This window comes from Schistocerca cancellata, chromosome 2 (assembly GCF_023864275.1).
Source record: "Schistocerca cancellata isolate TAMUIC-IGC-003103 chromosome 2, iqSchCanc2.1, whole genome shotgun sequence".
NCBI classification, from domain to species: Eukaryota; Metazoa; Arthropoda; class Insecta; order Orthoptera; family Acrididae; genus Schistocerca; species Schistocerca cancellata.
Genome location: NC_064627.1, coordinates 308,592,611 through 308,610,293, shown reverse-complemented (window position 1 = coordinate 308,610,293; position 17,683 = coordinate 308,592,611). Strand labels below are relative to the sequence as shown.

At 44.6% G+C, this 17,683-nt stretch overlaps 1 protein-coding gene across 1 annotated transcript in view; it reads left to right on the top strand.

Annotated features, from left to right (window-relative positions):
- Nucleotides 1–223: 223 nt before the first annotated feature.
- LOC126153633 (uncharacterized) overlaps nucleotides 224–17,683 on the top strand; it is a 558,426-nt gene continuing 540,966 nt past the window's right edge. Inside the window, exon 1 of the mRNA XM_049916084.1 lies at nucleotides 224–429. Within this exon, the coding sequence (XP_049772041.1) occupies nucleotides 406–429 (24 nt within the window). The 5' untranslated portion in view covers nucleotides 224–405. The remainder of the gene's footprint in view (nucleotides 430–17,683) is intronic.

The window sequence follows — 17,683 nt, the reverse complement described above, 5'->3', positions numbered from 1 at the left end:
GCGTGAAGTGACCCGACCTCCGCCATGGAGCAGCCGCAACAGCACGAGCGGGAGCAGAAGTCGCCGCCACCGCCGCCACCCCCGCCGCCGCCGCTGCCCTCGCAGAACGGCTCGGCAGCCCAGGATGCGGCGGATAAGAACGACCGAGAGAAGAGCCGGCGGCTGATGAGTGAAGCGCTGCAGCGCGAGGACGAATTCCTCGAGTACCTCATGTCGCTCTCCACCACCGCCAACGACGGAACAGCCGCCGCCCCCGCCGCGGCCGACTCGGGGTCCGCTCAGGACTCGGGGGTGGCGGAGGAGGAGGACCAGAGCCCAGCCACGGGGCCTGTGAGGTCCGCCTCGGCCTCTTCCCAGCAACCGCGGACGGCGGGGCTCGACCACCTGGACAACCTGTGCAAGCTCATGGAGCAGCTCGGTGACCTCAAGGTATGCCTGCTCTGTGTCTCATGCAGGTTACTTCTGACTGCAGTGCTCGTATAATCTAAGCACACTCCCAACAGGCAACACGCTAGTACCTTCATAACCTTGTTACACCCCTAGCCTCGATCTTCTTCTGCCTTTGTTGCACATCGACATGTTTATTGGCGTTGTTGTTGTTGTGGTCTTCAGTCCTGAGACTGGTTTGATGCAGCTCTCCATGCTACTCTATCCTGTGCAAGCTTCTTCATCTCCCAGTACCTACTGCAGCCTACATCCTTCTGAATCTGATTAGTGTATTCATCTCTTGGTCTCCCTCTACGATTTTCACCCTCCACGCTGCCCTCCAATGCTAAATTTGTGATCCCTTGATGCCTCAGAACATGCCCTACCAACCGGTCCCTTCTTCTAGTCAAGTTGTGCCACAAATTCCTCTTCTCCCCAATCCTATTCAGTACCTCCTCGTTAGTTATGTGTTCTACCCATCTAATCTTCAGCATTGTTCTGTAGCACCACATTTCGAAAGCTTCTATTCTCTTCTTGTCCAAACTATTTATCGTTCACGTTCACTTCCATACAAGGCCACACTCCATACAAAAACTTTCAGAAACTACTTCCTGACACTTAAATCTATGCTCGATGTTAACAAATTTCTCTTCTTTAGAAACGCTTTCCTTGCAATTGCCAGTCTACATTTTATATCCTCTCTACTTCGACCATCATCAGTTACTTTGCTCCCCAAATAGGAAAACTCCTTTACTACTTTAAGTGTCTCATTTCCTAATCTAATTCCCTCAGCATCACCTGATTTAATTCGACTACATTCCATTATCCTCGTTTTGCTTTTGTTGATGTTCATCTTAATTGGCGTAGTTAATTTAATTGGTGGCCAGATCCTGTCTCCACCCTGTTAACCCCCACCCTCCCCAGAATAGACTAGGTCTGTGAGTAGTCTTACCTACGTGCAAGGGACCGAAAGTTCTCTAAATGTTTGCAAATCGTGTAACAGAGGTGGGACTTGGATACCAGCCCGGAATCCTCCTAGTGGGATGTGGGAAATCGCCTTAAAACCACATCCAGGCTTGCCGGCACACCGAACCTCGTCGTTAATCGACTGGGCAGACTCGATACAGGACCGACACACCTACCTGTCCCAGAGGCGGTACTTCAACAGGGACGGCTATCCGGGCGGGTTTCACCTCTAGCCTTGATAATGCCCTCAATTCAGGGAACTAACGGAGTCCATACGTTTCTTCCGGTTCTATCATATCCAGCTGAAGCCACTCATTGATGACTACACCTCGCACAACTACAAAACTGAGAAGATGTTGAATGTTATGTGTCTCACCCATTGTTCCAGAGAGACCCAGACATTTCTTGTGGGATGACTTACCGTGTAAGTTGAAGGCGATAGGGCGCACTCTATCTTCTAGTCAGCTACTGTCCAGTTTTTGTATTGTTTGTCCACAGAGGAGGTGCCGCTTGTTAGCCGCCTTCTCTTACTTCGTGTATTTTAATTTGCGGCGATCGGACATGGGTATAGGATGGTTAACATAGAGAACACGCTTGTTTGTAAACTAAATACTAACATTATTAAAGTTCTGCAAATTCACTTGGGAAAATGTTGCATTGAAAGGGTAACAGTACAGATCATTTTTACTTCGTTTACTGATTTTTTGCGTCTACCATAGTGCTTAACAACGCCTACAGTCAACCACGCTTGTATTGACTATTATACGTATTCCACTTCTACAATGAAATATGACACAGCGGTATTGCTTTCCCAAATTAATCTGTCCACTGTAAACTATCTATAAATGTTCAAATGGCTCTGACCACTATGGGACTTAACATCTGAGGTCATCAGTCCCCTACAACTTAGAACTACTTAAACCTAACTAACCTTAGGAGATCACAGACATCCATGCCCGAGGCAGGATTCGAACCTGCGACCGTAGCAGCAGCGCGGTTCCGGACTGAAGCGCCTAGAACCGCTCAGCCACAACGGCCGGCACTGTTCCAATAGTAATACACTCCTGGAAATTGAAATAAGAACACCGTGAATTCATTGTCCCAGGAAGGGGAAACTTTATTGACACATTCCTGGGGTCAGATACATCACATGATCACACTGACAGAACCACAGGCACATAGACACAGGCAACAGAGCATGCACAATGTCGGCACTAGTACAGTGTATATCCACCTTTCGCAGCAATGCAGGCTGCTATTCTCCCATGGAGACGATCGTAGAGATGCTGGATGTAGTCCTGTGGAACGGCTTGCCATGCCATTTCCACCTGGCGCCTCAGTTGGACCAGCGTTCGTGCTGGACGTGCAGACCGCGTGAGACGACGCTTCATCCAGTCCCAAACATGCTCAATGGGGGACACATCCGGAGATCTTGCTGGCCAGGGTAGTTGACTTACACCTTCTAGAGCACGTTGGGTGGCACGGGATACATGCGGACGTGCATTGTCCTGTTGGAACAGCAAGTTCCCTTGCCGGTCTAGGAATGGTAGAACGATGGGTTCGATGACGGTTTGGATGTACCGTGCACTATTCAGTGTCCCCTCGACGATCACCAGTGGTGTACGGCCAGTGTAGGAGATCGCTCTCCACACCACGATGCCGGGTGTTGGCCCTGTGTGCCTCGGTCGTATGCAGTCCTGATTGTGGCGCTCACCTGCACGGCGCCAAACACGCATACGACCATCATTGGCACCAAGGCAGAAGCGACTCTCATCGCTGAAGACGACACATCTCCATTCGTCCCTCCATTCACGCCTGTCGCGACACCACTGGAGGCCGGCTGCACGATGTTGGGGCGTGAGCGGAAGACGGCCTAACGGTGTGCGGGGCCGTAGCCCAGCTTCTGGAGACGGTTGCGAATGGTCCTCGCCGATACTCCAGGAGCAACAGTGTCCCTAATTTGCTGGGAAGTGGCGGTGCGGTCCCCTACGGCACTGCGTAGGATCCTACGGTCTTGGCGTGCATCCGTGCGTCGCTGCGGTCCGGTCCCAGGTCGACGGGCACGTGCACCTTCCGCCGACCACTGGCGACAACATCGATGTACTGTGGAGACCTCACGCCCCACGTGTTGAACAATTCGGCGGTACGTCCACCCGGCCTCCCGCATGCCCACTATACGCCCTCGCTCAAAGTCCTTCAACTGCACATACGGTTCACGTCCACGCTGTCGCGGCATGCTACCAGTGTTAAAGACTGCGATGGAGCTCCGTATGCCACGGCAAACTGGCTGACACTGACGGCGGCGGTGCACAAATGCTGCGCAGCTAGCGCCATTCGACGGCCAACACCGCGGTTCCTGGTGTGTCCGCTGTGCCGTGCGTGTGATCATTGCTTGTACAGCCCTCTCGCTGTGTCCGGAGCAAGTATGGTGGGTCTGACACACCGGTGTCAATGTGTTCTTTTTTCCATTTCCAGGAGTGTATGTTCCGCCAGCGGAAGGTAGTGACCAACATCTCATTCGTCCACTGATTTCATCTACATGATCTACATCTACATGACTACTTTGCAATTTACTCTTAAGTGACTGGCAGAGAGTTCATCGAACGACCTTTAAGCTGTTTCTCTGATGTTCTGCTCTCGAACAGTACGCAGGAAAAACGAACACTTAAATATTTCCGTGCGAGCTCTGATTTCTCTTACTTTATTACAGTAATCAATTCCCCCTTTACATGCCGGTACCAACAAAGTAATTTCCCATTCAGACGAGGACGTTGCATACTGAAATTTCGTGGAATATATCTCACTACACTAAAAACCGCCTTTGTTTTTATGATTGTCACCCCAGCTCGCGTTTCATCTTCGTGACAGTCTCACTCCTATTTCGCGATAATGCAAAAGAAGCTGCCCTTCTTTGAATTTTTTAGGATCCTGTACCTCACACTAATACTTCAGCAGAGGACGGCAAGCGTAATGCAGGCAATCTCTTTAGCAGACCTGTTACATCTTCTAAGTGTTGTCCCAATAAATTGTAGTGTATGGTTCGCCTTCACCACAGAATTATCTGTGTGATCGTTCCAATTTAAGTTGTTCGTAATTATAATTCCAGGTTAGTTAGTTGAACTGACAGTTTTTCATTTTTGTCTAATTTAACATGTAATCGAAATTTAAACTAGATGGTAAATGACAGCATCATCTGTAAAAAATTGAAGAGGGCTGCTCAGAATGTCTCCTAAATCGTTTTTATAGATGGGAACAGCAGAGGGCTTATAACACTTCCTTGGGGCCCGCCAGAGGTCATATCTGTTTTACTCGATGACTAATAACACGTTCCTTCAGCGAATAAACAGTATCGTTGCTAACCGTGTGTCATGGGTGCAATTTGATCCCATTGCGATGCGCCTTTGGTCGAAAAGTTTACATTTAAAATACACTGGTACTGATAAGGACAGTATCTCATAATGAAATCAGTGACGACACGTAAGCTCTTATCTCACAAAAGGTTCGTTTGCGGGCCCAAGTTTACTGGAACCGTTTCGGATACTGTTATCGTATTCTCTCACCAGGCCGGCCGGAGTGGCCAAGCGGTTCTAGGCGCTTCAGTCTGGGACCCGCGCGACCGCCACGGTCGCAGGTTCGAATCCTGCCTCGGGCATGGATGTGTGTGATGTCCACAGGTTAGTTAGGTTTAATTAGTTCTGAATTCTAGGGGACTGATGACCTCAGATGTTAAGTCCCATAGAGCTCAGAGCCATTTGAACCAATCTCTCACCAGCGTCAGTTGCCGCTGTTATCATGGATGGTTACAATGTCTGTGTTTATATAGTGTCTGTATCTTCAGATTAGAATGTCCTTCAGACAAGGGCGCGTGTCTGAAGGAACGGGCTCAATTCTGAAGCTTACAGTTGTGGTAAATGTTACGAAATGCATTTGCATTTCGCGAATCTGAATTGACGTCAGCTACTTGTGACATATGAAAATGTATGCCGAACCGGGACTCGAACCCGGATTTCTCGCTTTTCGCAAGCAGTCGCCTTACCCACCGGCTATACGAACACGCTCGAGGACCGATCCAACTCCATCTGTCACGAGTCCACAACCCTTACGGTCGCATTTTCGTAATGCAAGCACAGGGAAAGACAAATGTTTTATCGTCATTGTAGACCGTCGATACATGGATACATAGTTCCAATGTCTGTGTTTATGTCATGGAAGAGTGCTCGGTTAGCCGAAGTGCTTAAGGGGACTGCTCGCGATAAGTGGGAGATCTGGATTCCATTCACTGTCCGACAAAAATGTTCATGTGTCGCAAATAGTTGAAGTCAATCCGGATTCGTGATAGCGAAACTATTTCGTAATATTTCCACTGTCTGTTATGAAAAACGCAATATATGCAAATATCTTTACGGAGAATTGTGAGGATATTGCCTTCTTGCCTTAGACAAGTCCAAATTAAAGTCCAGTTTTTTCTTCCGATATGTTAATGACGCGTTCGTGATTTTCCCCAATGAACGTGAAAAACTTGCCGACTTTCTGGAATATCTCAACGTTAACGCTAACATCGAGTTCACTGCGGAAGAAGAAGAGGACGACGCCTTGCCCTTCCTCGATGTCCTCGTCCGGCGCAAACGAATTTCGTGCCTTTTTGCAGCGTCTACAAAAAACCTATAGACGCTGACCTGTAGTCGCACAACGTCAGCCATCATCACCCATCCTAGAAGCACACTGTGTTACAAACATCGGTACATCGTGTAAGAACGATATCAGACGCCGATAACCTGCCCCATGAGCTGAGCCACCAATGCAAGCTCTTCAGTAACAAAGGCTACAACGATCGCCAAATAAATGAAGTGATCTCAAGCAAGTATCGCAATAAGATCACTACGAGGAGCGGAAAAAGAAATTTGTTTCTTCGCATTCCGTGGCCCCGAATCGATCAAGATAGCCGCAGTCTGAAAAGATACGAAGTGAAGTCGATCTTCAGGTCTTTGTCAAAATTTCACCAATTGCTGAGTGCAAGTAAAGATGCGGCAGGTCTCAGAACACCTTGCGTCTTCAAAATACCTTTGTGAATGTGGCCAGTCTTACTTCGGATATTGCGCACTGTAGAACAAGCCGGAAGAAGCTTGAGAGGTTTTATCGGCTACGCTAATCCGAAAACTGTCTTAGCCGAGCATGCTCTAGAAAACGGTCACCAGATGAAATTTGACGAAACCTCTGTTGTGACTTGCACTGACGGCGTCTGGGACTGTGTTATTAAAGAAGCAATCGGAAAAAAAATGACCGATAACACCTTTGATACCGACGACGACGTGCAGCTCAGGAGTTGGATCCGGCGATCGCGTGGTTGAAGCGGGCGCATCGAAGGCGGAGGCAACGTTGTCCATGTAATTATGGCGATGCTATAAGCACCAGTGACGTCAACGACGGCAAGCAGAGTATAGTATATACAGACTTACCAGCAGGACCTCAGTAGTGATTCCTGAGCGAGGAGTGTTTGCCTGAATGCTAGTAGAACTTAAACTGTTTGACATGGCTACAAAACCGAAAACTTTTTATTCAATGTAATCGCTGCGAAATTCTACATTCTGAAATGGAATCTCACTGTTTCCTTGCATTCATTTCCGAAATATCATAAGGAAAAAGTGCGAGACGCGTTTGAAATTTATGGGTTCCTAAGCGCGAACTGATTTTTTCGCGAAAAGCTCTTCTCCCACAAACGTAACTAAACGGGAAATACACTTATTCGCATTTTAGAGGAGTTAGCGTTTTCCATTAATTTGCCGTTGCGCATCTAAATTGTCGAACGTCGCCTCAGTGTGTAAGTTCAACTCTCTTAGGTGTAATCTTCCCAGACATTGCAATCGCCACTACATCTAACATGAAAACACCTATAGGAATGAAATTCAATCAATAACACTATGTTATTCACTGACTCTTCGGTTGGAATCATTATCACGATGCAGTATGACATCTCTTGCACAACTGAGACCGTCTCATGCCCACACATTTATGAGAATTTTTCAGACCTCCCAGAATTGCATTTAAGATCTGAAATCTACACTCTGGAAATAAATAGGACAAAAGTGAATTGGCCTACAAGGGCGAGTTTAAAAAATAAAGCATTTTGACCTACAAAACACAGCCTTTAACTGACAGAGATGTAACTATTCACCTCGCCGTCGCCTTAGTGTAACTTATGTTCACCGTTTCCATAGGACTTAAATGTGATGGCTAGAAAATTGTGCGAATATTCGCGTGAATGTGGTCGGATATATTCGACATAAATTGATTTTTGATTAATTTAGCTGGCTGCATTCGCGCAATCTCTGCATCAAATCTACATCTGTTCTCCGTAAATCATCTTCGGTTGCGTGATAGAGGGTAGTCTGTGTATGACTTACATGTTCCTGCTCCAGTCATGAACGTTGTGCAAAAAGGACGATTGTTAACAAACCTCCTTCTGCGCTCGAATCTCCCTAATTTTATCTCTTCTTGATATTTCCGCGATATATATTTAGGAGGAAGCAATACCTTATTTGACTCGTCTAGAACTTATACGCTCTCGCAATTCAACCAGTAAACCACGCAACGCCTCCCTTCTATCGGCTACTACTAAATGGTTCAAATGGCTCTGAGCTCTAGGGGACTTAACTTCTTAGGTCATCAGTCCCCTAGAACTTAGAACTAATTAAACCTAACTAACCTAAGGACATCACACACATCCATGCCCGAGGCAGGATTCGAACCTACGACCGTAGCGGTCGCGCGGTTCCGGACTGAAGCGCCTAGAACCGCTCGGCCACACCGGCCGGCCTCGGCTGCCACTGCAGTTGGCTGAGAACCTCCGTGCCGCCTTCGCGCTTACTAAACGAACCCTTGACGAAATGTGCTGCTCTTCTTTGGATCTTCTATTTCTTCTTATCAATCCTATCTGGTAAGGATCCCAGACTGACGAGTAGTACTCAAGTGTCGGTCGGACGAGATTTCTGTAAGCTTTCTCCTTCTTAGATAGGCTACCCATCTTCACAATTCTTCCAATATCTCTCACTCTGGTATCTGTTTTTCCTAAGATTGCATGAAGTCACTCTATTTTAAAAACCTCTGTACGTATGCTCCCTGACATTTAATGAATATGATATTTTGCAGCCGTGTAATCACACAGCAACAGGTCTTTTCTTATATTTATGTACATTATGTTACATATGTTTATGTTGTCCTTAGGTTAGCTAGGTTTAAGTAGTTCTAAGTTCTAGGGGACTGATGACCTCAGAAGTTAAGTCCCCTAGAGCTCAGAGCCATTTGAACCATTTTTGAAGTGACGGAAAAAAATTGGAACGCCAAGAAGGAGTTCTGCGACATAACAGAAAGTTGAAAGGCGTGTTCCTACATGAAAAGCTGATGTCTATTAAAATTTTGCACTACTCGATAAAAGTGGCGCTGTTACCGTCACTATGAGGATAAAAATCAGGTATGTTTTAAATATACGCTGTATCGGTCGTGAGCGTTAGTTACCTTTATGACTAGACGTGGTGAGCTAATGTTAATCAAGAATGGCGTAAGGCGACAAAGACGCTATATTATCCCTTCCTTTCTGTGGTTATTAATTATTATTATTATTAAGTGATATATATATATTGATTTGTAGGTGGCCAAAGATAAATGTTAAATTATGTTTGAGGGGAATGAGCGCCAGGCTCCCTACAAATTATTTCAAATGCTTTCGTCGGAATGTAATGCAGGCTAAGTTCACTGACCTAGAATAAATCGTTTCTTTGAAAGTACGCATTTTTTGACGAAATAAAATTAGTGAAGCCTTGCACTTTAGTTAATTGAATAACTTGAAATGATTCTTTCTGCTCCGGCTGTGGTGATATGTTACACAGAAAAATAAATTTAAATACGCCGCGTAATGGCGGCCAGTTGTTGTCAGTCAAAGATCACCGCCGCTCACTTCTCAGAGACTGCAAAAATGCTACATAACTTCTTGCAGTTATTAATTCAGGAAGAATTGTTTGCATGGGTTCTTTAAGTAACACAATGTCCTCATTTTTTGTAAATATATTTCCACAAAGCACAGAATACACACTTGAATTATTCGCTACGTACGAGAACAAAAAGAACAAAAGCTACCGCAAGCATACCTTACGTACAGCAGCAGAAATGATCTGACTCGAAGTGATTTTAAATATCTTTTTTCTCTTATATGTAATGACAAAGATAATAATGTTAGTTTCGAGAACGTTATGCACTACGATCTCATCTAATATAAATAATGTCTTTTTTTATAACATTGCAATCGATATAGTCTTTCTTTGAAGCTAATTTAATACATTTTCATAATTAATTTGTCGTTTATGTCCATACAATATTATTCAGAGTCCTTTTAATATTTACCTCAAATATATCGGCTTTAATATTTCGAAAGGTACACTATAACGCGATTGTTAACATCTCACTAAGTTTCAACGAGGTCGTGTAGTAGAGCTACGGGAAACTAGATGTTCCTTCCGCGATACTGCAGAAAGAGTTGGCAAGAATGTATATGATTGCTGGCAGAAGTGGCAGCGAGAATGTACAGTCGTAAAAGGACCGGGATCTGGGCAGCCACGTGACACGGCCGAAAGAGAAGACCTTCGTTTTCGGCGTATGGTTGCGGTGCATCATACTGCATCTACAGTAGCAGTTTGAGCAGCAGTTGGCACCATACTAGTGACACATAGAACTGTTGCAAATCAGTTACTTCACTGACTGCTCCGAGACAGGCGCCCTGTAGCTTTTATTCTACTGACACCAAACCTCTGCCATTTGCGACTTCAGCGGTCTCAAGTGAGAGATCATAGAAGGGCAAGGTGATGGTCTGTTGTGTTTTCCAATGACAGCTGGTTCTGCCTCGGTGCCAGAGATGGCCTTTTGTTAGTTAGGAGGCCAATTGAGGGCCTGCAACCAACCTGTCTGCGTGATAGACGCACCGGACATACTCCTGCAGTTATCGTCTGGGGTGCGATTTCGATGACAGCAGGACCACTCTCGTGGTTATCTCATGCACCCTGGTTGGAAAATTATACATCAATATGGTAATTCGATCTGTAGTGCTGTCATTCATGAACAGCGTTCCAGCTTGTGCTTTCCAATAGGGTAACGCTCGTCCACATATCGCAACTGTAACCCAACATGCTCTACGCAGTGTGGACATGTTGCTTTGGTCTCGTCGATCACCAGATCTATCTCCAATCGAGCACACATGGAACATTACCGCAAGACAACTCCAGCGTCATCAACAAACAGTATTAACCGTCCCTGTACTGACCGACCAAGTGCAACAGGCATAGAATTCCGTCCCACAAACTGACATCCGACGCCTGTAAAACGCAATGGCTGCACGTTTGCATGGTTGCATTCAACAGTCTGGGGGTACATTGATTATTAATGCACCATCATTTCACATTTGCGATGGCTTATCTCGAGCTTACAGTAACCTGTGATCTTGCCATGCTCATCATTTAAATATGTTACCTAGAGAAATACATTCACAAAATTACATTATTTACATTAATTATTTTTTCGTCTTGCGATTTTTTGCCCTTCAGTGTACAACAGCATCGTCTAGTACAGTCTCATTGAGCTTATGGCGTTCCACAATAGGTAACACATACATATTGTCAACATACTGATAATTGTAAAAGTCTTATAAAACCCCCAAAAATATAAGGATCAATCAAAAAGTTTCCGTTTGAGGGCGTTGATACAGCATATATGCAACGTATCGGGACTCAGATGAGGTTATATAACCACCGACATGTTGGCAAGGGATTAGTGGGGTTTTCGTGTCTTCCCGGTGTGCATGCGGTAAATGCGGAAATGTGAACTATGACGGCGTTATTACCAAATAAGTCCAAACAGGACCAACGTGCAGAAAACTATCGTATTGGAATGGTGCGCCAAGTTCCATGCTACTGCTTCGTGATAAACCAAGTCCCAATGTTGGAAATATCGTAATGCAGAAGTTATGCCAGCTCCAGTGAAACAAACTCGAGCATCCGTCCCACAGTTCTGTTCTCACCCCAGGCGATTGTCACTCTTTCGGTCCTTAAAAAAAAGGCCTTGAAGAGTCGAATATTGCTGTCGGACGAGGATGTACGGTAGGCAATGACGGATTTGTTCACGCAGTGGGACACAGTGTTTTACCAATGGGGTATCTTCAAGTGGATGTGTCGGAGGGGTGATTGCCTCAGCGCTCACAGCGATTTTGTCTCACTGATATACCGTTACTGGGTTCAAATGGCTCGAAGCGCTATGGGACGTAACATCTGAGGTCATCAGTTCCCTAGAACTTAGAACTACTGAAAGCTAACTAACCTAAGGACAGCACACACGTCCATGCCCGAGGCAGGATTCGAACCTGCGACAGTAGCGGTCGCGCCGTTCCAAACTGAAGCGCCTAGAATCGCTCGGCCACACGGCCGGCTATACCATTTCTGGGTGGTACGGCATTCGAACGGAAACATTTTGATCGCCCCTTGTATTTTATCTGAATATTTCTTTTCGTTAAGAATGATATGGCAAGTTTACTATCTAGGAAGTAAAGTGACTCATGTTTGTGACTCATGTAACACATTAGAAGGGAATTGACTTAAAATGATGAACATTTTCCTCAGAAACCTTTCTCAGTTCCATATGATTTAATGGATACATCACAATGGAACTTTATGATGACTACGTTTCCTTTCCAGGTCAGTAATCTTTGTCATCTTGTGCGGGACATTATGTGTCAATGGTGTGTGCTACGACATTCTTAAGTGCCTCATTTTCCAACACTTTAATGCTGAAATTGGTCAGCGGCTCAAATGAAGTTATTGAGTCGTGTTTGTTAAAAAGGTCACTATTTAAAACAGTTAAGAGGTACTAGAACAAGGGGGAAAGTAAAGATCACAGGATAGAGGGATAAAGTGGTTGAGTCTTTCGTAGTCACATATTACCAGTTGACTTTCATCTCGCGATCTTCGGCTGACGTTTGTTTAATTATGCTTCTGATGCTTCATCAGCACGAGTGGTAGACATTTTCAAAGACTCAGTCTTCATTGCTGGTGTTCTGCCATTGGCAACTAAGTGCGAATCCATGACAAAGCCATCCACTCATGCTGGAAAAAGTTGATCAAATCCCGAGTCGTAAGCCAACAGACAATGAGTCAAGTTAGTGGGACGTCTTACAGCATGCAAAAATAGTTTACTCGAAAGCTGAAAACAATTATGATGAAAAAATTACTGAGGACATTGACTGTGATAGGTATACGTGATGGAAGCTCAGTTTTATATTGGATGTGACCTTAGACGACAACGAGTCACAGGAAAGGCTCCATAATTATAACGACGTCCCCTTTAGTACCTATAATATTCCAGTCTTTCTTTAGTATTTGTGGGGCACCACTCTTCAATGAAATCAATCCATACCGGTTTTTAAGAACCCTAATCCCAATAGCTTCAAGTATAAAGTGCGAATGGATACTTTCATTTTGGAAAGTAGTACAGCAATTGCAAACTTCAGTATGTAAGTGGAACTAAATTTAATTGCAAACACGAGCATGGTTTTGTCTAGCCATCATTAAGAAGTGTGTTACTTAGGAACACCATGAGAGAAGTAATTGATATAAATTGGTATCCTTTCAAAGCAAACTTAGTCATTTAAAATTAAGGAAAAAATCTAATAACCAAGATCGTATTCAGTACTATTTATACCTGGTTACCAGTTTCAACAGATAAGACTGTCGTCTTCTGATGAAAACTCCGCAAGTAGCGGCAACACGATAATCAAAAATAGTTCAAATGACTCTGAGCACTATGAGACTTAACATCTGAGGTCACCAGTCCCCTAGACTTAGAACTACTTAAACCTAAATAACCTAAGGACATCACACACATCCATGCCCGAGGCAGGATTCGAACCTTCGACCATAGCAGCAGCGCGGTTCCGGACTGAAGCGCCTAGAACCGCTCTGCCACAACGGCCGGCAACAACACGGTAATCACTTAGCTGCAGAATTCAATAAATATTAACAAAAGAGTTTGCTAAAAAACTGTAGATTACTAACACACTGAATGAACTCTGTGAAAACTGAGCGCGCGATGACGCATTCGTGACTAACTGCTGTTGCAGCACGAAGGCTCTTGCATCGGCTGTTGGCAGCCGCCCGAGCTGCGAGGCGGAGTAAGGTGACGCACGACATACGTCTCTGCTGCGGTCCTGAGCTAAGAGGCGTTTGTTTGACTGACTTACAGGCTGCACAACTGAGCACGTGCGGGACGAGAGCGTTTCTCTCGCAGTTTCATTGTGCTAGTGCTTAATCATGCTGGCAAAACTGTACTTGTGACACGACTAACAGAGCGATCCACAAGCCCACACAGTACGAGAGAAGTTGCAGGCCGTTTAACTCGTGAGAGATGTACAATACCATGCTAAAGACTCTCCTCTCTAACCGCAAAAACAGCATCTTCCCTGTATGGCGTAATACAGTAGAAAATACAGATATAACTGAGAGATTAACGCTCCGTGCTAGATCTGGGTTCGTACCCAGGTCTCTGCTTTGTAAAGACGTACAGTAGTATGACGTAGTCAGCCTTATCCCATCCGCATCGTTGGTTCTGTGGAACATTTGGAGTGGGGAGGGCTTTCTCCGAAAGGAGACATGGACTTAACGTTCAACAATGCCCAAGCGCTTCCGTCCACGCATCCTTACGCAAGGCGGAGGCAGTCTTTCAGATTTCCCTTGGAACGATCGTATGCGTTCGAGCTGCACCGAAAATGTCTGGATGGTTTTCAAAATATGAGTCTGCAAGATTTCTGTCGAATAATACGGCAACTGTGAGTAATTAATCGATTTTGTCGCGAAGTGCTCGCGTAATTTTCACACGAAAGCAGCGGACAAATCATTATCGTCATTCTTATTCACTAGCACCTGTTGGGAGGCTATATTATTATTTGAACAGTTATGAAGGCTACCGTGACCTGGTACAAAATGGTTCAAATGGCTCTGAGCACTATGGGACTTAACTTCTTTGGTCATCAGTCCCCTAGAACTTAGAACTACTTAAACCTACCTAACCTAAGGACATCACACACATCCATGCCCGAGGCAGGATTCGAACCTGCGACCGTAGCGGTCGCGCGGTTCCAGACTGTAGCGCCTAGAACTGCTCGGCCACACCGGCCGGCGACCTGGTACGGCTTGGTAGTTTAATTTTGAGAAGCAACACAGCAGTGGCAAACTTCAGTATCAAAGTGGAAGTAAATTTAACTGCAAACTCGAGCGTGTTTGGATCCAGCCATTGTTAAGAAGTGTGTTACTTACGAGCTTAGTAAAAGGGGAAATGAGGTGAAGTAGCACCATTTATAAGCAACCCCTATGATTTAAAATTGAGGAACTTTAGAATTTGTGACGAAAAGGCATTTGTTCTCGTTTTAGGGAACACGGTCACGCGTAGAAGCAGTGCGGGCCTTTTCCAATAGGTGGCACTCTATTGCTATATCGTTCAACAATGCCCACGCTCTTCCGTCCAAGCGTCCATATGCAGGGCGGGAGCAGTCTTTCACATTTTCCGTGGAACGACTGTATATAGTCGAGTCGCGAAAATGTATGGACAGTTTGCAGATGTTGATAAAATATGAGTCTAGAAGTTTTCCGTGTAATCGTAGCGCAACAGTGTGTGATTAATAGATTTAGTCGCGAAGGATGCGCTCAATTTACGCACGAAATCAGTGGACAAGTAAATACCGTCATTCTTAGTCAGTAGCATCCGTAGCGATGAACAGTTATGAAGACCACCATGAACTATTACAGTTTGATAGTTTCATTTTGAAAAGAAGTACAGCAACTGCAACTGCAACTGCAAACTTCAATATGTAACTGGAAGTAAATTTAATTGCAAATACGGGCATGTTTTAGTCTAGCCATCGTTAAGAAGCGTGTTACTTACGAAATCCATAAAAGAAGTAAATGACATGAAATGGTATCCTTTCCAAGCACACTTCGCCATTTAAAATTGAGGAGAAAATTTAATAACCAAGATCGCATTCAGTACTATTTTTGCTGGTTACCAGTTTCAACAACTAAAACTGTCATCTTCTGATCCTCAAAGAACTTGTTGTTATACGTATAACAAGAAGTTTCTGTAGACCATAAGATGACAGTCTTAACTGTTGAAACAAGATGTTTCTATAGACCATAAGATGACAGTCTTAACTGTTGAAACTGATAACCAGGAATAAATAGTACTGAATGCGATCTTGGCTACTAAATTTCCTCCAGAGCTATTACGCAACGCTCCTTCTTTTCCCTAATTTTGAGAAATTCCAATAAAACTGACGAACTACAATATTCGTGAATAAAAGAGATACGTTTTCGTTTTAGGAAACACTCTCACGTTTAGTACGAAGTATTTTCTCTGTATTAACCAGCCCTTACCCATGTAAACTAGTGCAATTAAGAATTAGCAAAATACACCGTGGGGGAATTTACAGCTTGTAGAAGGAACTTTTCTCCTTGCTCTCCCAACGCACCTTGTGATCTGTCCATTACCTTCAAACTGACAGTACATTTTCGTTCGCAGTTCGCAACTCAACTTTTTCTCCCATAATCATGCAGGATAACAGATTCACATTGGGTGGAGATTAGACATTGCTAAACCTAAGGTTTATTTTTTGGGACAGTCCCTCTCCGTCTGAAATCGAGTTCAGGGTGTTAACCACTGCACCGTTTCGCCCAGTATGGAATGGGTCACGCAGGACATGTATTATGTCAATCCTCGCAAAATTAACATTCTCCATCGCAACTGAATGTGACGCACAAATTAGTCATCACTGCGAGTCCGACTGTGATTCCCTTCCCTGTGTCGCCATAGATGATACGTAACTGTTTCATTCATTTACCGAAGTAGGACGTGTAAGTGGCCCAGTTGTCTCTTGCTGTGTCAAAGCAAAACAATATTTCCTAAACGTCAGTCAAACTGGTTTCATCAAGAGAAGTCGGCGTCCCCCCAAGTACCACACGTACCTTCAGTCTGCTGCTTTTGCTGCAGGCTTTTTGGAACTAGCAAGGAACAGGCTAAAGCTCTGTCTTACCGAAACAATGAAGCCTATGGTTTAAATGGATACTAGTAACTTTCCAGTTATGCACACAGCAAACTGTACAATGATGTGGCGTAGCTATGCGTACACCTACAGGAATCGCAGATAAAGTCATCAGACATTCTTACCGAACAGAATACTACTTTTTCATTTTAAAACTGAGTAGAAAACTTCACAAACCAAATTAAACTTTCGTAAACTCAATTATCGTCTGCAATATTTGCAGAGCTGCGACTTAGACGCGTACTGCAATCCATCCAATGTAATTCTTCGATCCCTTGACTAATGACTGAGCTGTTTGGCGCGGACTACTTGGCTAGGTTCAAAAAAATGTCTCTAAGCACTATGGGACTTAACATCTGAGGTCATCAGTCCCCTAGACTTAGAACTACTTAAACCCAACTAACCTAAGGACATCACACACATCCATGCCCGAGGCAGGATTCGAACCTGCGACCGTAGCAGCAGCGCGGTTCCAGACTGAAGCTTGGCTAGGTGATCAGCCGGGACGAAGAAGATGACACACGAAGTGATTCACATCCTTCTAGGTACTCAAACGTTTTCTAAAAGTTTATAACAAAAGTAGTTGTTCCCGGCCACTTGTTGCTGTGGTTCAGTTTGGTTAAATGGAGAAGAAAGAAAAGAGAAAGCACACGTTTCTAATATGTACGGGAATTGGATATACGTCCTAATCTCCTCCTCTTACCTATATCTGTCCAACTCCTTCCTTCCGCTTTCTATGACCATTTCGTCCCATGTCCCCTCCATTTCTTATTCACCCCTCCCTTGACCTTGAGCCTTGTTTATTGCTGCTGCAAATTCAGATTGTGTAGCAGTACTCTAATCAAAAGCTGATAAGCCAGAAGTACAGCTTTACTGTTTGCTAACAACTTTCACCATTCTGTATTACACTGAAGAGCCAAAGAAACTGGTACGACTGCCTAATATCGTGTAGGATCCCCGTGAGCACGCAGAAGTGCCGCATCACGACGTGGTATAAACTCGCCTAATTTCTGAAGTACAGGGTGAGCACAATGTCTTACCATGATTATAACAATTTATTATAGAAAACTGTTTGACATAATAATTTACATTTGATGCCGTTACATAGGTCTGGAAAGGGGAGTAATGTCCCGATCGGTGGATTGGAAGGAACAGTCCAACACCCTGGCC